The sequence below is a fragment of the Sturnira hondurensis genome, unplaced genomic scaffold (genome assembly GCF_014824575.4).
Source record: "Sturnira hondurensis isolate 20B ecotype Veracruz unplaced genomic scaffold, ASM1482457v3 Scaffold0008196, whole genome shotgun sequence".
In the NCBI taxonomy this organism is placed as follows: Eukaryota; Metazoa; Chordata; class Mammalia; order Chiroptera; family Phyllostomidae; genus Sturnira; species Sturnira hondurensis.
The window spans coordinates 888,624-916,192 of record NW_028080827.1 but is presented as its reverse complement, the minus strand read 5'-3'; the positions used below and the strand labels follow the sequence as shown (position 1 = coordinate 916,192).

Below are 27,569 nucleotides of genomic sequence, written 5' to 3'. Positions count from 1 at the left end.
TCAGTGGCTGGAGTAGTTTCTATTTTCTTTCCTGGGTTTGAGGGAAGGTGTTTTTCAGGCATGCTGAAATCTGAAATACATTTTCCCTTAATACTTGTGTTACATATAATGATGCCACTGTGCATGTAATAACCACAGCATTTTAGCACTGAGAACACTAGTTCAATACTCTCACATTACAGATGAAGAAATTTTGGCCCAGAGAGTTTAAGTGACTTGAAAAGCAATACACAGTTGATCTCCCAATTGTCAGGCTAATGTATTTTTCCACTCTACTGCCTGCTTTTGCTACAAGTGCAAACTGAACCATTATTTTTACACTGAAGCTATGAAGAAATGCTTTAAATCCCAAATAGTCGAACTTAACTAGGGAATAACCATAATTTCCCCTCCCTACTTTCTGAACAGTTAATACTATACCTAAAAATTTTACCATAGAGGAGGGGGGAGAGGGATAATAGGGCAGGGCCATCAAGGAACATGTATAAAGGACACATGGACAAAGCCAAAGGGGGGTAGGTTTGAAGGTGGAAGGCAGAGATGGGTGGGGTGGGGGGTGTTGTGGGGTGAAAATGGAGACAACTGTACTTGAACAACAATTAAAAAAAAATTAAACATGAAACATTTTGAAACATGAAAACATGTTTAAAATTATTTGGGTCTTCAGTATTTCTTTTTAGTCATTTCACCCAAATTTATCCCTCTTTAGTTGCTGGAGCTGATGTGTTTGCATTTTTCTGTTCTCTATGATAAGGGAGTCCCCTTGGTAGCTGCTCTCCCCTATGCTGCTATCATTTAGTGAACCCCAAAATGAGATAAAATGTTAAATGGCAAGCTCCAGCTCAAGTAAGATTCACTTGCAAATGAAGAAACCAAAAATTTACCGATTTCTTCCCTACTTCACTAAGGATATCATCCTAGGTCATTTCCTTATATTTCCTGAATCAATAGATTAATTTTCTTATGAAAGTAAAAGCAGGGCAGCATGAGGGTACTGAGGGCCTACAGTGGAAAGTGGCAGTGAGAACTGAGGGCAGGCGAGGGAGAAGGGTCCCAAAAGGAGAGAAGGCACTGAAAATAAGTGTATCTGCTATGGATAAAAGCCATAAAAATACTAAACTAAAGTTCTGTAATAAAGGTCATCACCTTTAATATAGCCAAAATATAAAATGATTTTAAATTATTGTTGAAATTAACTAAAGGAAACCTCAAAATTATCTGAGATGATAGAAGCCCTTCTGAAAGAAAACTAGAAATGTTTAAAGCATAGACAAAGCAAGCTTATGAGATCAGAAGTTAAAGGGTTACTACCCTAGTCACAGTTACAAGAATAAAAATTCAATGAGAAAGGGAGAAAATATCACTTAACAACATTTACTGAGGGCCCTATGGGTAATGGGGAGGAATATAAAGGCAGAAAAGGATACAAACCTAACAATAAGCAAAATAAATAAAAGTTCCTGCACTCTGAGAGCTTAAATTCTAACTGGTGATATGATATAAATGTAAGAAAAGGCCTTGGATTGAGCGCAGGCCTGCGAACCAGAGTAGCACGGTTCGATTCCCAGTCAGGGCACGTGCCTGAGTTGCGGGCCAGTTCCCAGCAGGGGACACACGGGAGGCAACCATACATTGAGATATTTCTCTCCCTCTCTCCTTCCCTTCCCCTCTAAAGATAAATAAATAAAATCTTTTAAAAAAAAGGCCTTAAAGCAACATTACAAATAACTGCAAGTAAATGTAATCCAAACAAGTCACAAAAGCAGTAAGAAAAAAATGGTGTGATTTATGAAGATAAATGAGAGTATAGAAAAGGAGAGTATAATTTATTCAAAAGTACCAAAAAGTGTTGAGAAGTTTTCATTTAATGTATCCTTAAATAACTCCTAACATTTATTAATCTCTTCCTGTTCCCAATGACCATTCTCCTAAAACTAGAATGGGCTATCAAAGCAATGCCTAGGTGGAAGTCAGAGTCTTTGGTTTCCCTTTTTCTATTAAATATGTAGTATTCTAGGACAACTATGTTTTTTTCTGAGTTTTATAAAAACAATTCTTGTCATGAACCTAAATAAAATTTAATTACCTTAAAAAGAGCTGAAGAGTAAATCAAAACAGGTTACATTAAAAATATTTCACGCATAATATAAAATCTAAAATATATGTATTAACTTTAAAATCAAATTTTATAGAAAAAAACCCTCCATTAGTACTACATGATGTAAGTAGGCAGAAAACAGTCCTAAAACTTGCAATAAAGCAACAGACTCTGATATGCATGGATGGGTAGGGCTGCATGCACACAAGTAGATTCTAGGTTAAAAGCTCAGAAGTAACACAGTTAACAAGGAAAATATGTTGAATCTGTGTATTAAACATAAAACAGACAAATCTTCAGAAACTGATTGTTAAATATAAATTTTAAGCCTCAGAAAAAATTTCAAAACCAGCTCTTTCTATGCTGAATCCACAGTGAAATAATCTCATCTCCTGACTATTCCTTTTGTGGCTTCCCTGATAACAAAAAGGCTGTCTGGTGAATATTTGTATCTAGAATAATTGAAATGCTTTCAGATGAGACATTGGAAAAGAATTATTTTCTGGGAATAAATTTACCTTATGCAAGTCAAGAACCATTTAAAACAATTTAATTCTAAAATTTCTCAAGATTCTGAGTTTCAAACTATATCAATAACACATATAACTAAAAATAAAAATTTAAAATAATTTATCTACAAATCTACTAATGCCACTACTGTAAAATGGTTTTCAAAACAAAACTGAAAAACTGCACCAAACCTATGTGCATTAAGACCATACTGGTGCTAATAAGCGGGAAAATTCTACACAAATTCAACCAAATTGGAATGGTGGATTTTATGGCTACAGCATGGAGACCAGGCCCAAGCTCACCTTGGACGTCTTCCTCTCCACCATCACCATCTTCTTCCTCATTGTAAGCCAGCTCAGCCTGCTTGTCTGCCTCATACTCACCTACGTTACCATCATCCCCATTATAATCCGCCAGTTTAGAGCCATGCTGCGGATCAACAGGGGATTCATTCTCATCAAAGAATCGGCCTGTGAAGTAGGTACAGGATTAATTCCAGAGTAAAGAGAGAAGAAAAAGAAGGAATCTGTACTGAAGGCAGATCAGAAAGTAAACAAGTGAAACCTGGCCATTTTCAGGACAAATGCTTATAATAAAAGATACATTTTGTGAAGGTTATTCAAGAAAAAAAGGAAATAAGAATGAAGACAGAAAATAACTTTTATTTAAGAACTTCTCTTTTGTGTTAATTTTAGTACTTGCTACTTAAAGGTATTAATGTTTTATTAAAGGGCACCGTATTCAGCATTGCTTTCCTAATCAACAACTTTTCTGATGCAAGTATTTGTCTAATTTAACACTTTATGGGGAAGAATACTTTATTACTAGATATTATATATACTTGAAATTTGTAGTCATTTATTGCTTTATGATATACCACTTTCCATGAGTAATTCTGATAACTTTTAAAATAAAACACCAAATAAATACTATGCAGGCTAGTTTCTTTCATGATACTAAGAAAAACTTACACACCTAATACAACTGAGGACTACCTTAAGTTTCTTCAGTACCAGTGATTCACTATAACCATGAATTGGTTTCCGAGGAGTAATGGCAGAGAGTAAACTATCAGAATCCTTAATGGTATATTTTTTGAAAAAACAACTCAAGTAATTCTGATTTCTTCTTTCCCAGTCCCTAAACCAGATATTTAAAAGTCAGTGGTAGAGGATACTTAAGAAAGTTGATGTACATGAAGCTGTCCTATTATACACATTAATAACAACTAGAAATCAAGAAGAGCTACAGATGTAACATCTACTCTATAACGCTACTCAACAACCAGGTATTAAAAATAAGTTAGGCAAACTACGATCTGACTCACAAACACATGTTTAACTCTACTTTGACATTAAATTTAAGTAACATAAAGCAAATTTTATCTCAATCCCTAAAATATGACATTAAATTCCTCATGGTGTAAGAATTTAAGATTTTTTAAAAATTATAAAAATCTTTTTTAATAGTACTAAAATTTTTGGAATTATATTGTAAAATTTTTTGCAATGAGACATTCAGGGAAAAAAATAACTTCCTTTGCTTGGAAAGCAAAGTACAAATGAAAAAAATATGGAGGTATTAGTTAATTCCACAGATGCCTCACCACATCATCAGGCCAATATATTTCTAGTTGCTGAATGATGAGTTAATCAGGAAAATAATTAAAAAATATTTACACAAAAAACTCTTAAAGCTGGGTGGTGTGGTCAGTAAAAAGAGAAAAAAAACAAGGTCATCTCAAATCTATATTGTGCAATAAGATTGAGTATATGTAATAAATAAATAAATAGAAAACTTGATAAAAAGAAAAAATAAATGAATATACAAGAGTGAAAAGGAAAAACAGTAACAAGAATAGGTAAACAGCCCTGAATGGTGTGGCTCAGTGGATTGAGCGCAGACCATGAACCAAAGGATCAGAGGTTCGATTCCAGTGAGGGGCATATGCCTGGGTTGCGGCCAGGTCCCTGTTAGGGGGTGCTCAAGAAGCAACCAACCACACATTGATGTTTCTCTCCTTCTCTTTCTTCCTCCCTTCACTTCTCTAAAAATAAATAAATAACATCTTAAAAAAAAAGAATAGGTAAGCTATTTGTGAGGACACCCTACCTAATGACAGTAACACAAAACAAAAAAAATTGGTGGTTTTTATTATTATCTCTTCCCTTAATGATAAAGTAAATCATGCCAATGTAAGAAAATAAAAGAGAGATTTACAGAAATCTGTATTTTCTTTTTCTTAATATGTAAATTGACTACGGGCAAAATGCCTGGAGCAGTTAAATTATCTTTATGCAATGTGAAACCACTGTTTTAAATATACAAACATATTATTGTAGTTAACAACAGAGTTGCTCAAAGTACACTATTTCCTCCAAGAAAACATTCTCAATTTTTATCAGTTATGAAAAAAGTTACTGCAAAATACAGTTAATATTATCAGACATGGTATATTAACCAAAGAGATGGTCCATCTGTGCCTATTATAATATTCCAACAGAACAATATATAAAGTTTCTTTTGTTAAGTATTTGATGATCTGACTCCCCTGAATTTAGTTATAAAATTTTAATACTACAATTACAGTGATACTCAGCAACAGTCAAAAACTCAGTAGTAAGAATGGATGACCATACAACTATCCTTTGTAAAATAGTCATTTGTGCTATCTTATATACAGAATTTTCATTTTTGTAGAAAGAGCTAACCCTTACAATGAGGGAGAAAAAGTGCCAACCACACAACATTGTCAGTTAAGTTGTGGACATCAAACTTCACATTAAACAGCAAATGGATTTGACAGTATAAATAAAAATGCACAATGCTGATCAATATAAGAAAATGCAAATTATATTACTGTCAGACAGTATTTGCAAAAAAGAAGTCACACAATGGAGAAATTAGTGTAGATTAGAGCTAGAAGATATTTCAAAAAAGAGGCATATATATGGGGCCATGACAGAGAAGGTAAGAAACATTTGAAAAATAAGAATGAAAATGGAGTATTTAGTAAACAGGAAAGAGATTAATTTGACTATTTATATTACAAAGTGTAAAGAAGAACATAAAGAATGGCAGGTTTAAGGTTGCAGGTTCGATTACCAGTCAGGGCACATGCCTGGGTTGCAGGCCAGTTCCCCAGTAGGGGACACATGAGAGGCAACCACACATTGATGTTTCTCTCCCATTCTTTCTCCTTCCCATCCCCTCTCTCTAAAAATAATAAATAAAATATTTTAAAAAAAGAATGGCAGGTTTGATCTCCAGTTAGGACACATACGAGACGCAACCAATGAATGCGTAAATAAGTGGAACAAATCAATGTTTCTCTCTATGCCCCGCCTCATCCTTCCTCCTTTTTTTCTCTCTAAAATCAATATTTAATAAATAAATGAATAAATAAATAAATAGACAAATAAAAAGGCCTCCTATATCTACTAGGCAAGATTACAGTTAGAAGGAATAATGAAATATATACAAGTATTGGGTTGGACAAAAAACTTTTTTTTCTGTAAGAATGCTCTAGTAGCATGTAGTTGTCTTTAACTTTACAATTTTGTTAGACTGTATTGTGACAGCTGTCATATCAGCATGCATTTAAAACACTTATCAAACTTGGTGAATTTTGACGGCCCCCACTGGGTCCATCTGTTGCCACCTCACACCTGGGATCTGCCAACCACCTGTGCCTGGGTCAGTCTGGCCACTTTTTCCTGCGCAACCCTGCTTGCCAGCTGCTGACTCCGCCCCTATTACTGGTCTGGCTGAAGGGTTCGTTGTTGTTGGACTTCTATACAGTTCAATTTCCTGTGTTTTGGTTGCGTTTTTGTTACTAAAACTTTGTTGTCTTTAAACTTAGTTGTGCGAGGAGGCACAGTATTTCCACCTACGCCTATATCTTGGCCAAAGTACCTGTCTTTATTTTATGGGAAAAAAAAGGACTTTTCAGCCAACCCAGTATCTACTATGCTTTTCATTCATCTATCCAACAAAGATTCACTGATGTGACAGAAAATGTGTTATGCACTCTGATACAAAAATACACTTACAATATCCATCTCCAGTAATTCAGAGTAGTAAGGGAGACAAACATGTAAACAAGTAAGTAGACAGTGATGCTATGTGTGCTATAACACAATACTTTAGAAAGAGATATCTGAAGGTGGAGACTTGGTTTCTATTTGATAGAGGAATTTTGAACTTCACACAATTTTGAGCAGTTGTAATGATTTGATTTAAACTGAGATCAGGAACCTAATTTGCCTTATGTTCCACAGCATCTCCAGGGTCTAGTCAGGTACAAAGCTATAGGACTTAAACTAGGAAGATATCAGAAAATTTGTTAGGTACATGTATTTATTTGTCAAATACATTGACAAATAACAAACTAAATGAATACATGACACAATGGTGTAGAAAGAGTCAAAGAATGTTCCTATAATCCTAGCCTAGAAACTAAAAATAATGGTGCCTGACCCAAAATGGAGTAATTGGGAATGTATGGGAAAGCAAATGTTGTCTTAGGTATACTGAGCTTAGAGTTACAGTAAGATATCCACATGAAAATGATAAATACATATATAGAACTAGACTAGGTATAAAGTGAAGGTTAGATGTGTAGATTTAAGACTCATAAATATAATGATAATAGGTTACACAATGAGAACATAATTTCTCCAAGGAAATAAGTAAAAAAAACAGCTATAAGTCAAAGAAATGATCCTGGGGAAAAACTGTATTTCAGAAAGGAAAAAGGAAGTAAAGTTACTACATGATGGTACAAATCTGTGACTTGTTTCAACAGAAATTTAATATCAGACTTTGTCTCTGAAGAATTTTACCTATTTAAAGATTCTAAATTCAGTTCTGTCTCTTATTAATCACAGTGTTAAAGCTGTGCCCAACTAGGGAAGTAATACAGTAATCATATTCAGTTTGGATAGCCAGATTTTCTTATATTGTAGCAAGATTCAATTCGGTACTTGAATATTATTTGCACCCTGATGGCTGGTTGAAATGATTAACTTAGAGACTATCAACAACAGGATAGCTTTATCTCAGCAGTTGAAATGTGAAAACACAAAGAAGCAACATATACACTAGCTATTCAGTCTTCAGGCAGTATCAAGTTGGAAAAACAAATCATAAGACTGTTCATATATTTTAAACAACATAATAGAACCTCATATAGAATGACACATATTCTTTAAAACATATTAAATATCAGACTGTAAGCTTCAAAGACCAGTAGAAAGGACAATGGCAAATACCTAGAATATCCTCAATCACAAAAAGGCATTTGAGTCAAGATAACTAAATGGTATATTGTAATTCTGTACTATAAGCCAAAGCGAGATAAATGATTTTAAAGGCTTTATTTATTTATTTTTAGAGAGAGGGGAAGGGAGGGGGAGAGAGAGGAAGAGAAACAACAATGTGGTTGGCTCTCAAGTGGCCCCCACTGGGCACCTAGCCCATACCACAGGCATCTGCCCCGACTGGGAATTGAACTAGCGACCCTTTGGTTCACAGCCCACTCTCAATCCACTGAGCTACACCAGCCAGGACTATAAATTATTTTTTTTCTACATTAGCTCAAGGTTCATTAATGGGTTTCAATTTCTCAACTATCCTATTGAAAAAAGGATTATACTTTTCATGTCATTCTTTTAATATATTGCCACTATTACAAACAAGAATCAATCTGACTTGGTTATACTAACTCTAGAGAGAGAGAAAAAAGGAAATTTTACTCCAAGGCGGCAACCCCCTTTTGTAGTCTTCATGTACTGATAGTATCTACTTTGTACCATTCATTTGGCAATGAACACATTCAACAGACTCCTGCATTGTTCAATTTAACACCTACAGTTTCGACTATTTCAGGTACCCCTGAGGGTCCATTACATATGAAAACTTAATCTGTTGAGACATGAGATAGACTCATAAGTGCTGAGAGGGGAGGAGGGTGTACAAATTGTGACAGAAATGTTATTGCACTTTCCTCACAAAACAATATATAGGGAAGGCTACTGACTGGAGTTTGAACTGTTTACTTTGATTTCATTATCAGGAATATTTTGGGGCCAAAATACCATACTTATTTTGCATTTCAGGGTTTGGGACCTCCTTGTAATAGGCACAGGAAGGAATCAGTTAATTTACTGGACTTACAGAAATAAAGAGAAACATAGTAAGTGAAAGAAGCATGGTAGCTAGATATTACAGCTCACACCATCTGGACAATTTGATCATCCCCATTCCCAGTGCAAAGAGGTTCAATTTCTCTTTCTGCTTTTTGATATAATACACAAATTGCCTTTGTGTCATTTTTCCCCTTAAGACTAATTCTATCAGAGGAAAAAAGAAGGGAAGAAAAACACACAATTCAATTGTTTCAAGGTACCTTGAAACAATTGAATTGTGCCTTTGTCTCTCCCCTCTCCCTTTTATTTTACACCAAATTTACTGGACTAGCTGCAGCACTAGCATAGGATAAAGGGCCTGAGATGGAAAGTAATTTGCTAATTTTTGGAGAATACCAGGTATGCATCACATATTTATGGCAACTACATTAATCTAAGTTCATTAAATATTCAGACATTCCACTTCAACTGCAGTGTTAAATATTCTTTAATATTCAGAATAAATAAGGTGGTAATGTAATTAACAAATCCATGTATGCTGAGCTTGATTTATTGCCTTTCTGAATCCATATCAAGAAAAATGTCTCCTGAAGACAATATTCTAACACATTGAAGAATGGAACAAACCATTTCTTCAAATATTTCACAAAAATTTTTCCTTTTAATGTAGCGCTATGACTTACATTTTATAAAAGTTTAACAAATGTTTCTATTTTTATTATTAAATATTTTCAGGTATATAAAGAAGTATGGAGAATATAACATCTGTGTTCCTATTATCCAGAGCTCTTTCAAATTTTAACTTTTTGGCCACATTGTTCAGAATTTTCTTTGCCATACTATTTATTCAAATAAATAAAACATTACAGATACAATTAAAGTTCCCTGGGTATGTCTCCTTAGCATTCTCCTCCAATCCCGAAAATAACTTCTATCTTAAATTGGTTGTTAAGCATCTCCATGAAGGTTTATGTTTTCATTAATAAATAGTAGTGATTGACAGGCTTTTGAACTTACAGCATCTGTGCAGGAAAGAGTTAATTCAACATGCCTGGGTTGCTCAAACCCTGCAAATTCCAAAGAAATGCATGTCTTCAAAATTGGTCCTGGACTGGATCCTGGCAGATAACTTGAGTCCTTCTACATGATAGGTGACTTTGTAAGACTGAGGTTTTGGGCCACGGTATACCAGTTTGACTAGATAAATTTATCTTAGCAAAGTGATTTATGGTGAAGATTTGTTTTTGCTAGGTGGACAAGGGGAAGGCTAGAGACTGGTTAGCTGAGCTCAGTCATCTGAGCATTGAGTGACTACATGGGGACACTGCATGACTGACTCCCAATAAAAGCCATGGACACCAAGGATCAAATGAGCTTCCCTGGTTGGCAACACTTTCACATGTGTTGTCACACATCTTTACAGGGAATATTAAGCACATCTCCATGCAACTCCACTGGAGGGAACTTTGAAAGCTATTGTCTGGTTTCTCCTGGAACCTGCCCCATAAGTCTTTTCCATTTCCTGATTTTAATGTGTCTTTTCACTGTACTTAACTGTAACTGTGAGTACAACAGCTCTTTTGGATCCTATGAGCCCTTCTACTGAATCCTATCTTTTAGATCCTATCAAGCCTAAAGGTGGTCTTGATACTCCCAACACAGCATCATCTTGTACCTATTCTACAACTTGCTTTATTCCACATTACGTTTTTGAGATTTATCCATGTTCATAAATGTGGCCTTGTTCATTTATTTTAACTTCTACATACAATTCCATTGTATACACAGTATATACCATGATTTCTCCATTCTCATTAAGTATTTGTAGGTACATATTAGGTCCTAATTAACCTTTTAATTAACAGAAGTTCTTCATAAAATCCAATTTACCTTTTTTTTAAACTTATGGTTAGCTTTTTTAGGCAGGGAGGGGATCTGATATCTAGTTTAAGAAATATTTGCTTAATTCATATCATGAAGATATTGTTTTCTTCTAGAAGTTCTATTTGCTTTCAATTTTAAATCTGAAATCTATCTTGAATTTAATTATGTATATTGTGTAAGGCAGGGGAGTAAGGTTAATATTTTTCCATTTTGCTATTCAACTGACCCCATGCTATTTATTGAAAAGACTATGATTTCCCCCATTGAACTGCACTACTAACTTTTTCATAAACCAAGTGTACATAAATGCATCACCAGTTTCTGAATTCTATATTCAGTCCCATTGGTCCATCTGTCTATTTTTGTGCCAATATCACATTGTCTTAGTTAGTTTTTCAATAAGAATTTTAAAAGCCTTGATATCTAGCAGTGTAAGTTGCTAAGTTTTGCTCTTCTTATAGACTGTCTTGGTTATTCTTAGTTCTTTGCATTTCCACACAAATTTTAGGGTCAGTTCCTCAAAATCCCACCCCCCGAAAAATGCTGCTGGAAATATAATGGGATAAGCATTGAAATTCTGTATCAGGAGTCTTCCAAGATGGCAGCATAGGTAAACATGGCTCGCCTCCTCACAAAACCACATCAAACTTACAACTAAAATACAGAACCACCATCACTCAGAACTGTCAGAAATGGAGTTTAATAGAAGTCTGACAACTACGGAATTAAAGAAACTACATGCATCTAGACTGGGAGTGAGGAGTGCCAGCCCTACACTAGTACCCACAGCCCAGGGTTCCAGTGCCAGGAAGGTATAAGTCTCCAAAACTTCTGGCTGCAAAAACCAGCAGGGATATAGTCCGTGGAGGAAACTTCTGGAGTCCCAAGCAGTTCCTCATCAAGAACACACACACAGACTTAATCAGACTCACTCCTCTGACCTCCAGCATCAAGGTAGCAGCTTGAAAATCACCAGTGGCATACAGAGACAAAGTGAAGTGTCTGGCATCAAGGCAAGAGCTAGGGGCAGGCTTCTTCCTCCAGGCAGTTGTCCCTTTTCTGGACTCTTCCCACATAGAGCCACAGAGCTGGCAGGACTGGTGCCATATCTGAGACTCCATCAACCTGGCCAACACTGTTTGCCCCACCCTGGTGATCCCCAGAGACTCTGCCTCACCCAACTTATGGGTCCACCCAACCTGCTTTTCTGTTTGAATGACTGGTCTTGGCTCATGCTTCAAACCTTCCTAAGTTCTCTCAACCAAGCAACAGCCAGCCTCAGTGAGCCCCAAGCTCCATCACCTCTTGCTAAGAGCCTACAGGCCCAGCAGTAGAGTAACTAGCCTTGATTCACAGTTTGGCTTCTTCTGGGAACCTCCAAACCCAGCACAGGTAGCAGCCATTTCAGATTGCTTTATAGCTAATGCAGGGTGTTTTCCAGCCCCAGAAAAAACACAGGTGGGGGCTGACCTTGAACTGGACCACCCAAGAAACCTTAGAGCCTGCATACCCTGTGGGTAACTACAGACCACATCAGAGCACCACCACTCTGCTCCAGAATAGCTGATCTGCCATGGAGGGCAGAGGTTGGTGGTCAGTGGTCACATCCAGTTCTTGCAGCTAACTGCCCTAGGTAAATCCCTCCCACTGACCTTCTAACAGCAATCAAGGTTCAGCTACAAGTGGAGGGTATATTCAGCCCCCATGAAGAGCACACCTCAAGTACCCAGCTTCAGTGATAGGGGAGTCTATGCCAATGGAACCTACAGGATACCTAGTACATTAGACCACGCTACCAAGACACAGAGTCAATGCAGCTCTACCCAGTACATAAAAACAAACACAGGGAGGCTGCCAAAACACAGAAACAAAGAAACATGGCCCAAATGGAAAAATAGATCAAAACTCCAGAAAAAGAGGTAAAGAAAATGGAGATAATGTATCAGATGCAGAGTTCAAAACACTGGTTAAAAGGATGCTCATGAAACTTAGTGAGGACCTTAACAGCATAAAAAAGATCCAGTCACAAACAAAGGTTACACAAATTAAATAAAAAACAATTTACAGGGAAACAACAGTAGAATGGATGAAGGCAATAATCAAATCAATGATTTGGAACATAAGGGAGCAAAAAGCAACCAATCAGAACAAGAAGAAAACAAAATTTAAAAAATGAGGAGACTCGGTGTAAGCAGCTTCTGGGACAACTTCAAGCAATCCAATGTTCACATCTTATGGGTGCCAGAAGGAGAAGAGAAAAGAGCAAGAAATCGAATATCTATTTGAAAAAATAATGAAAGAAAAGTTGCCTAATTTGGTGAATGAAATAGACATGCAAGTCCAGGAAGCACAGAAAGTCCCAAACAAGATGGATGCTAAGAGGCCCACTCTAAGACATACCATAATTAAAAGGCCAAAGGTTATAAAGATAAAGAGAGAATCTTAAAATCAGCAAGAGAAAAGCAGTTATCTACAGGGGAATTCCCATAAGACTGTCTGTCAGCTGATTTCTCAAAAGAACAGTGCAGGCTAGAAGGGACTGGCAAGAAATATTCATAGTCATGAAAAGCAGGGATGTGCAGCCAGCATTACTCTACCCAGCAAAACTATCATTTAGAATCAAAGGGCAGATAAAGAGCTTCCCAGATGAGAAAAAACTAAAGGAGTTCATCATCACCAAATCATTATTATATGAAGTGTTAAAGGGATTTATTTAAGAAAAAGAAGATCAAAACTATGATTAAATGGCAACAAATATGCATCTATGAACAACTGACTCTCAAAAACAAACTAAGCAAACAAGGAGAACAGAGACAATGATGGAAACAGAGAGTATTTTGATGTTTGCCAGATGGCAGGGGGGTAAGAGGGAATGGTTGAAGTGAGGGGATTAAGAAGTACAAATAGGTAGTTACAGAGTAGCCATGGGGATACCAAATACACTATAGGAAATGGAGTAGCCAAAGAATCTACGAATGAGCCATGGATATGAATAATGGTGTGGGGATTGCCTAAGGGAGTGGGTGAGTTGGGTGGAGGGGTCAAAGGAGGAAAAATCCAGACAGCTGTGATAGCATAATCAATAAAATATAATTTAAAAAACAATATTCTAGATCAATCTGACAAGAATTAACACCTATAAAATACCAAGCCTTCTAATCTATGAACATGAATTTATACATGTATCTAATTTCTGTCTATATTATGCAGTTTATGGAGGTTCTTGTAGCTATTTTGTATGATTTTTTCAAGGAACTGATGTATTTTATATTATAAATATACTTTCTATTTTAAAATTTAAATTTATATTTGGTTGGTGACATATAAAATACAACTAATTTTTATATTAACCTCATACCTAATAACTTTGCTAAATACACTTGTTTGTTGATTATTTTAAATTGTCTATATACAAAATCATGTCTGCAAATAATATCAATTTTCAGTTTTATTTTTTCCTTTCCAATATCTACACTGTTTATTTCCTTTTCTTGCACTTTATTTCACTCACTAGAACTTACAGTAAAAAAAATAGAAGTGATGGTGGTGATTATCCTAGTCATCTGGATTTCAGGGAAAAACTTTTGATAGTTTATCATTGAGTATGATAACTGTTTTGGGATTCTTTTTTTAAAGAATACTCTTTTAAAAAAATATATTTTATTGATCATGCTATTACAGTTGTTCTATTTTTTCTTCCCTTTATTCCCCTCTGCCCTGTACCCACCCTCCCACCAGCATTCCCCCACCTTAGTTCATGTCCATGGATCATACATATAAGTTCTTTGGTTTCTCAATTTCCCATAATATTCTTAGCCTCCCCCAGTCTATTTTATACCTACCATTTATGCCTCTTATTCCTTATACCTGTTCCTCCATTCTCCCTCATCCCCTCCCCGCTGATAACCCTCCTTGTGGCCTCCATTTGTGTGATTCTGTTCCCGTTCTAGTGGTTTGCTTAAGTTGCTCTTGTTTTTGTTTTAGATTAGGTTGTTGATAGTTGTGAGTTTGTTGTCATTTTACTGTTCATAGTTTTGTTTTTCTTCCTTTTTCTTAGGTAAATCCCTTATAACATTTCATATAATAAGGGCTTGGTGATGAGGAACTCCTTTAACTTGACCTTATCTGGGAAGCACTTTATCTGCCCTTCCATTCTAAATGATAGCTTTGCTGGATAGAGTAATCTCAGATGTAGGTCCTTGCCTTTCATGACTTCAAATACTTCTTTCCAGCCCCTTCTTGCCTGCAAAGTTTTTGAGAAATCAGCTGATAGTCCTATGGGAACTCCTTTGTAGGTAACTGTCTCCTTTTCTCTTGCTGCTTTTAAGATTCTTTCCTCATCTTTAATCTTGAGTAATGTAAATATGATGTGCCTTGGTGTGTGCTTCCTTGAGTCCAACTTCTTCGGGACTGACCTTCCTGGACTCCCTGGAAGTCTATCTCCTTTGCCAGATTGGGTAAGTTTTCCTTCATTATTTATTCAAATAAGTTTTCAATTTCTTGCTGTGGTTGTTCTTTTCTGTCACCCCTATGACTTGGATGTTGGAAAGCTTAAAGTTGTCCTGGAGGTTCCTACACCTTTCTTTGTGGGTTTTTTTTTTTTTTCAAATTCTTATTTCTTCCTTCTGTTCTGGTTGAATATTTTTTCCTTCTCCAAATCATTGATTTCAGTCCCGGTTTCCTTCCCTTTGCTGTTGGTTCCCTGTACATTTTCCTGTATATCAGTTTTCATAGCCTTCCTCTGTTTTGCAAACATACTCAACCAGTTTTGTGAGCATCTTGATTACCAGTGTTTTGAAATCTGCATCTGATAGCTTGGCTGTCTCCTCTTCACTTAGATCTTTTTTTCAGGTTTTGATCTGTTCTTTCATTTGGGCCATATTTTTTTTGTCTCGGTCTCCTGTTACATAGTAAGGGGCGGGGCTTAGGTATTTACAAGGGCAGGGTAACCCAAGCCACTGTGTTGTCTCACTGTATTGGGGGAGGGGTCCCAAAGGGAACAATGCCACTTGCTCAGCTCTCAGCAATTTTCAGTCCCTTCCTCATGTACCCATTAGCATATTGGGCCTTTCTGGTGCTGGTTCCCAGGTGGGTGGTTTTATGTTCATTCTAGGACCTTGTGGGTCTCTCCAATGAGGTGGTAGGAGTTTCTCCTGCCACCTCAGCCCCCACAGGTTTTTTCAGTCAGAGGTTTTGAGGCTTTATTTCCCTGCTCTGGAACCCTAGGATGCATGGTCTGAATGGATGCCCCATTGTTCCTCCCGGTTTATCTGGATGCAAATGTGGGAATGCTGGTCCACCAACCACCACCTCACCCACCCTAGTCCTCCAGCTGCTGCCTTGCTGTGAGTCCTCTTCACCCTGGTTGCCCATCTCCTCCCCTCCTACTGATCTGGATGAATGTTTCTTCTTAACTTCTTGGTTGTCAGACTTTCATACAGTTCGATTTTCTGGCAGGTCTGTTTATTTTTTGTTTTTATACTTGTCCTTCTTTTGGTTGTTTAAGGGGGCAAAGGGTATCTACCTATGCCTCCATATTGGCTACAAGTCCCTGGATTCTTGTAGATACTCTTTATCAGATTGAAAGATTTTCCTTGTAATTCCAGTTTAGTTTGTTGATTATCATTTTAACATTAAATTTCCTCAAATGTTTGCATCTACAAAGATTACTATTTGACTTTCCTCATATATATAGTTAAGGTGGTGAATTACATAGACTGCTTTTCAAATATTAAATAATCTTGCATTTGAGAATAACTCTAACACAGTCATCATGTGTATCATATTTATCTATCTGTACATTTGATTTGCTAATATTTTATCCTATATTAAGAAGGATTGTAATGTAATTTATAATTTTCCTTATAACATTCTTAGTGTTGCTATCCAACTTATGCTGACTTCATAAAATGAGTTAGGAGTATTCCTTTCTTTTCTATTCTTTGGCAGAGTTTATATTAAATTGGTTGTATTTCTTCTGTAAATGTTTGGAAGAATTCAGCAGCAAAATCATTTGGGCATGAAAATTTCATTAAGAGAAGGTTTTAAATTACAGATTCAATATCTTAAATACACATGGAACTATTCAGATTTTCTATAATTCTTATATAAAGGTGTTTTCTTAGGATATTGTTCATTTATTCTAAATTTCCAATTATTTTGGCACTAATTCATAATACCACATTTAATATCCTCTAATATTGTTATCTGTAGGATCTACATTAATACTCTCTTTTTTTTATTCTTGATATTGGTAATTTGTGCCATCTCTGTCTTGATCTGTGCTAGGGTTCTATTTTTACTCTTCAAAGAATCAATTTTTGTTTTTTGTCAACATCATTATCAATTTCATGTAGTGATCCTCAACTCAGTAATCTAGCCAACTTCTGTTATTACTTCTAGCAGTGTGCCTTTTGGGGTGTAGTCAGACTTTTGATTACCTATTTAACTTTATGGTTATTGGTTTATCCAGGTTTCCAAATCTTCTTGAGCCAATTTTGGTAATTAATAACTTTATATATTCTTTATCTTCCATTTCATTTATGACTGTCCTTGTCTTTAATTTTTTCTTCCCTATACATTCTCTTTTTAATATATGAACTATTTTATTTTATTTTTTTTAAAGATTTTATTTATTCACTTTTTAGAGAGGAAAAGGGAGGGGGAGAAACGTCAATGTGTGGTTGCCTCTTGCATGCTCACTACTGGGGACCTGGTTGTAACCCAGGCATGTGCCCTAGAGTGGGAATCAAACTGACCACCCTTTGATACCCAGGCCAGCACTCAACCACTGAGCCACACCAACCAGGGCTCCCCTCTACATTCTTTAGGTGATTCTTTTTCTCTAAAGCCAGATTATCTGAGACCTAATCTCAACTCAGCTATTTACTAGCTAAGTACTCTTGGGAGTGTCATGAAATGTCCTAGGGTCTGTTTCCAATCTATGAAATGGGAATAGTGACAGTACTAACACATAGGTTTGTTATGAGTTTCTATATACAGTTTAGAACAGCAATTAGTACATATTAACTACTCTAATGTTAGCTATTATTAGTATTGCCATCATTAGCAGCAGTAGTACAACTACTACCACCACTTCTATTATTACTACTACTATTTTTGAGTTGAATTCAACTCATTTGATTTTTCGATTTTTTTCTTAGTGCTTTTGAGGTCATAAACTTGACTATAAATACTACTTCAGAGGTATCCTTCACATTTTGATATATATGCATAATATTTATATTATTGTTCAGTCTGTAAATTTTGAAATGCCCATTATAAATCCCTCCCAATAAGTAATTGAGGATTGAATTTTTAAAGTTTATAATGTAGAAATTTTAAAACAATGTTCATGATATAAACTGCTTGAAATGTTTTAAGATTCTCTGTGACCTAGTATCAATTTATGTGCCAATTTATGTAATTATTGCATACGTACCTAAAAAATGTTTTTCTCTTTATTAAGGATGTATAGACACTTATATATTGAATAAAATTGATAATTTTTGCCTCAAAGTTTCTATAGTCTTGGTTCTTTATAAGTTTTAATGGAAGTATATTAAAATATTTTACATTAATCATGTAGTTGTCAGTTACTTCTTGACAGTGTGTCAGTTTTTTTCTCTACTTACTAGATGTTTTTCAATGATTATCTTCTCTTCAGAGTAGATAGTTCCTCTTGTTATTAGGGATTATCCTTTCATTTTTTTCTTTTTTTCACTTAAAATCTATTTTTCATCTGTTAATACTTTACAACAGGTTTGTTTTGATTAATTTTCACCAAGGAATATCTTTAAAAAATTATGCTGAACTCCACATTACATAAAATGTCCATCTTAACCATTTTAAGTGTATAGTTCAGTGGCATTAAATATATTAACACTGTTGTGTAACAATCACCACCATCCATGTCCAGAACTATTCCATCTTCCCAAATTGAAATCTGTATTCATTAAATAATAACTCTCCTTTCCCACGAAGCCCCTGCCAACCACCACTTACTTTTAGTTTCTATGAATTTGACTACTCTAGGTACCTTCTGTAAGTGGAATCTTAAAAGTATTTGTCCTTTTATGACTGGTTTATTTCACTTAGCACAATAACTTCAAGGTTCACCTACATTGTACTACATGTCCACATTCCCTTCCTATTTACTTTTACTTAATCTTTATTGTATTTTTTCCATTACCACTTAGTACCCTTACACTCCACCCCCCCCAGCAATCACCATACTGTTGTCCCATGTCCATGAGTCTCTTCTTTTTTGCTCAAAAATATGTAATGCTTCATGAATTTGCATGTCATCCTTGCACAGGGGCCACACTAATCTTCTCAGTATCATTCCAATTTTAGTATATATCCTGCCAAATCAAGCACTTTCCTTCCTTTTTAAGGATGAATAATATTCCATTGTACATATGTACCACATTTTGTTTATGCATTCATTCGTTGATAAACACTTGGGCTACTTCCACCTTTGGCTACTGTAAACAATGGTGTAATGAGTAATGGTTGTATAACTATTTATTCAAGCACCTGTTTTCAATTCTTTTGGGTATATACCCAGAAGTGAGAAATATCTTTTATAGTCCTTTTATTTTTACATTTTCTACATGCATGTATTTAAGTTGTAAATACTATATATCATGGCTAAGTTTTTGTGTCCTTTTATTGTCTGTTTTTAAAGAGATAATTTTAATCTATTTATATTTATGTTTTTTGTAGTACTTCATACTTTATTTTTGATTCTACTGTTTAGACTCCCTTCTTTGTTTTTTCTTCCTTTCTTTCAATATTACCTTCTCGTCCTCTTCTATCCACTGTTGGATGAAAGCAGTAGACTGTATTTCAATTATTTTAGTGATTATCCTTAAATTTGAAATACACCTACTTCATAAATTTTTCTAACAAAATTTCAGAGTATTCAGTATTTCTGTCCTCTTTCTACACAAGACACGAATCTTCTCATTTTATCTTTGAATATCATTTACCTTTTATTATTACTTGGTATTGGTTTTGCTGTCTTACCACAAAAATAGGTTTTTAACAAATTAAATTTACCAATGGCTTTGATCAACTTGAGTTCCCATTATTTTGTCACTGTTTCTATCCCTCTTCAATTTTCTTTTTACTAAAGAATTATCTTTACTCTTCTTTCATTGAGGGTCTATCAGAGGTAAACTCAGGCTTTTATAACTGAGTATGTCTTCATTTTGCCCTTGTTTTCTTCATTATCTGGCGTAAGATTCTATTTTGGTTAATTATTTTCCAATTATCACGTGAAGATATTAATCATTTACCTTTTGGCATTTGATTTGCTGATAAAAAGTCTGCTTTGAATGTAATTGTCAGTCCTTGGAAATAATCTATATTTTCTGGCATCATTTACATTTTTTCCTTATTTTTTGGATACTCTGATGTTTTCTTACAATGCTTAAAAGCATAGACTTTCTTCACATATCCTACTTGACACTCAGCAGGCACATTTTATCTGAGAACTAATGTCTTTCTTCAATTGTAGAAAATTCTGAGCTCTTTAAATACTCCAAAATTCTTTTCAAGAATTGATTATTCCCTCCATTCTCTACCTAAAACTCCTATCAGACATATATACATATTCTGTTTCTCTTAACATCTGTCATATATGATATATATTTGCTTCTAAATCCATCTGTCATCTGTCTGTCATTCTGTGCTATATTCTGGTATCTCAATACAAGCTTCCAAATCACTTTAGTCAACTATGTCCATGGTCTACCATCTCAGACACTGATTTTCTATTTCAGTGATTGTACTTCTCATTTCTAAAATGTATAATTGATTTTCATGTCTCCTGTTTTTGTTTTATTCCTGTCTGTTTCTTAAATTCTTTTTGGGGGAAGGTTATGCCTTCATCCATCTCTTTGAGTACCCTTAAACATATTTAGTTTATAGTAGAGTGTTACATAAAATTATGTTCATGTTTCAATTGTTGATATGATGGCTATCTCTCTTAGCATTAATATTTCTCATAGTTTTAGAGTTTTGGTTCGCTGACTAATTTTCAGTGTGTGGGGGTATTTATGTTTTTTTCTCTTTTTCCCTTCTCTGTGTTCACTCTTATTATCTATTCATTTTACTTTATTTTTTTATATATTGATTTTAGAGAGAGGGAGGAAGGGGAGAAAGAGAGAAACCTCAATCTGTTCCACTTATTTCTGCATTCATTGGTTTGCTTCTTGTATGTGCCCTGATCAGAGACTGAATCCACAACCTTGGTGTATCGAATGACACTCTAACCAGATGAGCACCTAGCCAGGGTTTATTTAGTGGTCATTTTAAAGATGCTTTCACCCAGTTATGCAGTCTAGGGTGAGCTTTTATAATCACATTTCAGAGTTTCTTTTCCATGATACTATTGGAGATACCACACATTCAGTATAGAACCAATGGTGGTGTAATTTAGTGCATGGTCACAGGGCTGTGATTTTAAGTTCTAACTCCATAAGCCTTCAGGTTGCTAAACATTGTAGTCCTCAATGGCAGTCAGCAACACCTGTATTTTCTGTATGTTCTGCCATGGGAGATGGGGCAATAATCAGGTCCTGGCTTTAAGTAATAAGCCTGTTACCATTATAAGTGGGTCCAATTTATTATTTATTTGGCTCTTCAGAGGCAAATTCCTGGAAATGTACATTTCCAGACCTGGAACCTAATAGGTCCAATCATTCAAATCCTTTCATTATTCTGTATTTTTGTACCATTTCTTGACCACATGTTTTTAAGATTATCAATATCCTTTCAGTTCTCTCTCACATTTTGTCTATCATTATATGTGTGAGCAGAGTGGATATGACAAAAGTGACTTACTAAGCCACTTGAACCAGAGGTTAAAAATATTTTTAAAAGATCCATACATAAAAAAAAAAATTTGGCCCTGGCCAGGTAGCTCAGTTGATTAGAGCATCATCTCGATACACCAACATTAGGGATTTGATCCCCAGTCAGGAAACATACAAGAAACAACCAATGGATGTATAATTAAGTGGAACAACAAACTGGTGTTTCTCTCTCTAGCTCTCTCCCTGCTCCACCCCCCCCCCCCTGCCCACTCTAAAATCAATAAATTTTTTTAAAGAAACCCTGAACAGCATGGCTCAGTTGGTCAGGCACTGTCCTGCAAACCAAAAGGTCATTGGTTTGATTCCTGGCTAGGGCACATGCCAGGGTTGCAGGTCCTGTCCCTAGTTAGGGTATGTGCTAAAGGAAGCTTATAAACCTTTCTCTCTCTTCCTTCCTTCTTTCCCTTCTCTTTAAAAATAAATAAATAAAATATTTAAAAAATGTTTTAAAAAGAAAATCATGTACTCTATGATCACTAGCTTGTCTCTCCAACGTTTTTCAGAAGAATCATTAACCACAGTTAAATAAATAAATCCCCAATGCTACTCACCCTGGAGCATGCTATATAGAAAAGTCCCTATGAGATCAGCTTGATCAATAACAACCACTTACAATTTGGAGTAACTGTCCTTGTGACTTTCAGTATGGGGCTGACTTTTGAAATCAACCATTTTCTCTATTCAAGGCAACTAGATATGTAGGCTATGTCCTTCTTACCTGAAAAACAGGTAAGGAGTCTATGGATTCTCAATTTCAACAACTTGGGTAGTGTCTGACTATTTCTTCAAAATATGCCCCCAGAATACTTTAAACTAAGTATCCCTCAAACTATATTTTGTGTCACCATATAGCCTACATTCTACATTTTATTTTTTTAAATTTTCACCCAAGGGTATGTTTTTATTAATTTTAGAGAGAGAGGAAGGGGGGAGAGAGAGAGAAACATTAATATGAGAGAAAAACAATGAACAGGTGTCTCCCATACGCACCCGGACAGGGGATAGAACCCACCACCTAGGTATGTTCCCTAAGAGGGGATCAAACTGGCAACTTTTTAGTGTATGGGTGACACTTCAACCAAGTGAGGCACCCAGCCAGGGCCTACATTCTACATTTTAAATGAAACCGAGCCATATATATCTTCCAAATACAGCAAAACATGCCAAAAATTATCTAGCCATTTATATATAATGTGGCAATACAAAGTAAAATTTATGAAAAAGTGCATATCTTTATAAATATATCAATATGATATATTAATCTATAAAACCAAAGTACTGAATTTAAAACTGCCAAAAGATATGTGATGATCGCTGTGTACAGTGAGTTTTTTTGCCCCCATATGTAATCGTCAGTACTTTCAATAAAATTTTCAGCTGTGGCCAGGTAGCTCAGTTGCTTTGTGCATCATCCTTATGAGCCACGGTTGCAAGTTTGATCCCTAGTCAGGGCACATACAAGAATCAACCAGTGAATGCATAAATAAGTAAAACGTCAAATCAATGTTTCTTTCCTTTCCTCTCTCTCTAAAATCAATAAATAAAAATTTTTTAAATAAGATTTTCAACTTGTTACAACAGCATAACATTTTGTATGTATAAAATCAAGTGCTTTTATATTCATCTCCTATTTATATTTCTACTATCACTCACATTTGTTGATCTCCCATATATCTGGTCTCTAGGTGAAATAAAATCAGATGAAGATACAGACTAAAGCCATAGCTGTACTATCTCCATAATGTAAAAGCAGTCAAAGTAAGACAGAAAAAGAGACTCACATACCCAGATTCCACTATTTCACTTTGTATTTTCCGTCTGCCAGTGAGGTGTCATGATGATAAGTGTTTTGGCATTTTTAGTGTAGTACCTTTTCTCTTAAGACCACAATTTCCTCATTTGCCATTTTTCAATATCACTTCTCAGTCTGATGCTGTTTACTGCTAAATTTCAGTTAATATTTCCCTCTCGGTCTCCGTATAACTTCACGTACCTTTCTATACTGCTATGGATTCCAAATAGCTAAGCCCCTGCCCTAGATCAAGAACAATATTTCTCTTGTATAGTCTCATGCTGTAGAAAGGAGCCACAAATTCGAATGCCTACAAGAATCAGACAAGTAAGATAAATCGATGTGTTACGTCAGAGCTGGGTTATAAGAAATGGGATGACAGGGCAAGTCTCATTCTGAGGGAAGAGTCATAATTAGTTCCAGCGGTTATGTCAAACATTCTAGTTTAAGAGAATCCAGATATTAGAAATTTTATGTGAAATCTTTTGATTTTTAATATTGACAACTATTTTTTATTTTCAAAAATTACTATGTGGACCAAACAAAATGCACATGTGACTTCCAATTTCTACAAAAGATTATTTTGCTATTTGTTTTTGAAACAAAAACACATAGATCTAGCCTAACCCAAGATCACATTCTTCAAATTTACCTAAAGCCTGGCCATTTCTATAACCCTCGATTGCCCTAATGAAGACACAGGCTTATCCCTTATCTGCTACTCCAAAGGTTCTTTTACTTATTTTGAAGACAGAAGGAAAAATAAAGTGAACAATTAAAACAATAGAGAAAAAAGAAGAAAATCAGAATAAAATGGCAAGATATTCTTAAAAGACAGTAAAAATGGAGATATAATATATTAAAACTAAGGTATACCACGAAATGACAGAGGAAAAATTGTGGTTATAAATGTGTAATATTCTGCCTAATGGACATTCAATAAGTTTGTTTAAGTAAATACATTAGTAAGAAAAAGAAGTATAAAGAATTAAATATCTACCTAAAGGTTTAAAAAGAAAATAAAATGATAAGTCACAAGTAACAAAGAATAAAATATAAGATTAGAAATTAAAAACTGGCAAAATTAGTAGTTGGGTTTTTGAAAAAATTAAAACTAATAAACAACAATTTTAAAAAGAGAAAAACTTTAAAAGTGTCAGAATTAAGAATTTTAGAAGAAATTTAAAGTAGGAAAATTCTCATAATTATATATTAATAAGATTTATGACCAAGTAATCATTTTGATTGTATGACTGCAATTATACAAAATTCCAAAACTGATACAGCTCTACGGAACTAAGGCTGACTTTAAGGAGTCAATACTTATAAAGCTCCGTTTGCAAAAACCAGCCTATACCAGGTGGACAGGGTTCCCAGTTTAATGGGTGAATAAAGATCACTTCCCAAGACTCAGGAATCTCAGACTATCTTAGGAACTTTGAGAAACGAGGAATTTACCTAAGTCTACAGGTATTATAGGCAAACACTGATGGTAAGTCCTGGGCTCGGCTTCCTAGCCTCCAGAGACTTTTAAAAGTCCAATCTGATATTTCTTATGAAAAGTTCCAGCAAAGCATACTCAAAAGACCTATTTGGTCAATCACTATTCTTGCTGTACTTACAAATAAATAATCAGGCCAAGTTTCATAAGACTACACTTACTTTGCAAAGAAATTAGCCTTACTTAGACTGTCTTTGATAGAAATGAGGATGACTATAGAGAAAAAAATATTGCCTCTGTAGAGAATTATAGTACACCTTTATGGGTATTACATTCTAGTCCTATTTATTGTCTTTAAGATTTTGTTACCCACCTGTGAACTGGACTGGATTCTGAATCCTTCTATGTCCCTCCAGTGTCTGGCTACAGATATCCAAATTAAAGTTTCCAAATTTTCTCCCTGCTTTTGTCTTTGAATCACTAAAAAGTAAAACTTCCCTTTACCAAGACCCTGCAAGCTGAAGCTGAACAATCTGATATATACGTTAAAGAAATCACCCCGATAGCACATGAATGAACAACCACTGTGCCTGTTGTTGCGTGGGCCAATTAGAAAGTTCACCAGATCATCTGATGACATCACCAGAGCTATTCAAAGTGTAAACCAGGAAAATCTGTCACATCGCCAGTGCCTGTCCTCATTCCATTTTAAGATTCTTTGAGTCCAACATCTAGCAAAGCTTCTCAATTGCATGCCTTCTGGACTAAAAAGATGATTTTTTACAGAGTGGGACAAAAGTAGGTTGACAGTTGTGAATACGTGAAACAAAGTTTATTCTTGTATTATTATTTATCAATTATTGTATTCATTTCCATACAAACAACTATAAGCTTACTTTTGCCCAACCCTGTACTTGTTCCAATGATTTACTTTTGTTTCCACAGAAATGCCTAGGACTAAGAGACTGGCTCAGTGAGTTCTGAGACAAACTAGCAACTCAGTTTCTGGACTACGAAATTTCTTGGAGAAGTTTCAGACAAGAGAATGGTACTATTCAGAATACAATACCCCCAAATATGGCACCTTGCCATATTAAATACTATAGTTCCCCTTTACCTATAGTTTTGCTTTCTGTGTTTCAATTACCTACAGTCAACCTTGGTCCAAAAATATGAAATAGAAAACTCTAAAAATAAATAATTTGTAAGTTTTAATTGTATGCCACTCTAAATAGTGTGATGAAACGTCATACTGACCTGTTCTGTCCCACCAGGGTCATGAATCATTCTTTTGTCCAGTGCACCCATGCTGTATATGCTACCCAGTAGTCATTTAGTAATCATCTCAGTTATCTGATCAACCGTTATACCACCACAGTGCTTGTTTTGAAGTAACTCTTGTTTTACTTAAAAACTGCCCAAGTTCAAGAGTAGCAATGCTGGCAATAAGCCAAAGAGAAGCTGTAAAGTGTTTCCTGTAAGTGAAAAGGTAAGTGTAATACAATAAGATATTTTGAGAAATATCTTATACCTTCACATACCTTTTATAACAGTATATTATTATAATTGTTATTAGTTATTATCAATCTCTCACTGTGTCTAATTTGTAAATTAAACTTTATCATAGGTATGTATGCATAGGAAAAACATGATATATATGTATATACATACACACACATATACATGCATGTGTGTGTGTGTGTGTGTGTGTGTATCCTGGTCTCGGGTATGCCCTAGGGACTCAGAACATATGTGCCACAGAGAAGGAGAAACTGTTGTATTTCAAAATGAAGGAATTTGATAAATGGCATGTTCAGGAAGGACTTTCTAATCTTCTCCTGAAGCAAGTCATCAAGCCCTCATGTGAAAGGTACCTTTCCTATACCTGAAGGAAAGGAACATCCTTATATTCAAGACAGAGTAACACAGAGAAGAATTTGAAAAAATAAATCTTGCTAAGTTTCCCTTAGTTTACTACACTTACCTCACCCCTTTGTCCTATCATATGTTTCCACAACTTTCCACTCTTCATCAGATCTTGCATAAAAACACTCAGGTTTAACCATTTCTTTGGGTCTTTCTTCACTGCTTTATGAGGAGTCCCCTGCCATGTAAAATTTATATTAAATACATTTTTATGCTTTTCTCCCCTTAATCTGCCTTTGTTAGTTTAATTTTCAGACCCAGCCAAGGACCCTAAGAAGGTCAAAGAAAACTTTCTTCCCCTACAGCAGTAAATTACAGAGTGATTTACACTAATGAAAGTATGTTCAAGGAATTGCAGTAGTTTGAGAAGGGAGTGAATGACTTAGTGGAGCTGGTATAAATAAGGAGTTTATTAAATAGGGGACAACAGAGCATGACTTTTAAATATGATTAGGAATTTGCTGGAAATAGAACAGGAAAATAAAATATTACATAATTTCTCCAAACTTCAAAAGTACAGAGGAGGTGCTGTGATACAGAGAAAAAGCAGGGACCCTGAAGATAAGAGACCTAGATAATGGTTCTCATTGTTCCACTATTTACCTCAAGCAAATTAACCTCTCTGGATATAATTTTTCTTGTTTTTAAAATGAAGGAATCATATCAGAATAGAGTGTCAAACTTTAATGTAAATATAAGTAAGGTCGAGGAGAGGGCCTGAAATCATTTTAATAATCACAGGTGAGGCCCTGGCTGGTGTAGCTCAGTGGATTGAGCGCGGGCCTGCGAACCAGACAATCGCAGTTCGATTCCCAGTCAGGGCACATGCTTGGGTTGCAGGCCAGTTTCCGGCAGGGGTCAGTTCCCTGCAGGGGATGCACCA

At 35.3% G+C, this 27,569-nt stretch overlaps 1 protein-coding gene and 1 non-coding gene across 2 annotated transcripts in view; both read right to left on the bottom strand.

The window, feature by feature from the left end:
* Nucleotides 1-27,569, bottom strand: part of GOLM2 (golgi membrane protein 2) — a 110,151-nt gene that overhangs the window by 7,403 nt on the left and 75,179 nt on the right. The window contains exon 6 of the mRNA XM_037054427.1: nucleotides 2,914-3,081. Coding sequence (XP_036910322.1) covers nucleotides 2,914-3,081 — 168 coding nt within the window. The remainder of the gene's footprint in view (nucleotides 1-2,913; nucleotides 3,082-27,569) is intronic.
* Nucleotides 18,917-19,023, bottom strand: LOC118992699 (U6 spliceosomal RNA). The gene has a single exon (XR_005067700.1). It is a non-coding gene; the product is annotated as a U6 spliceosomal RNA (small nuclear RNA).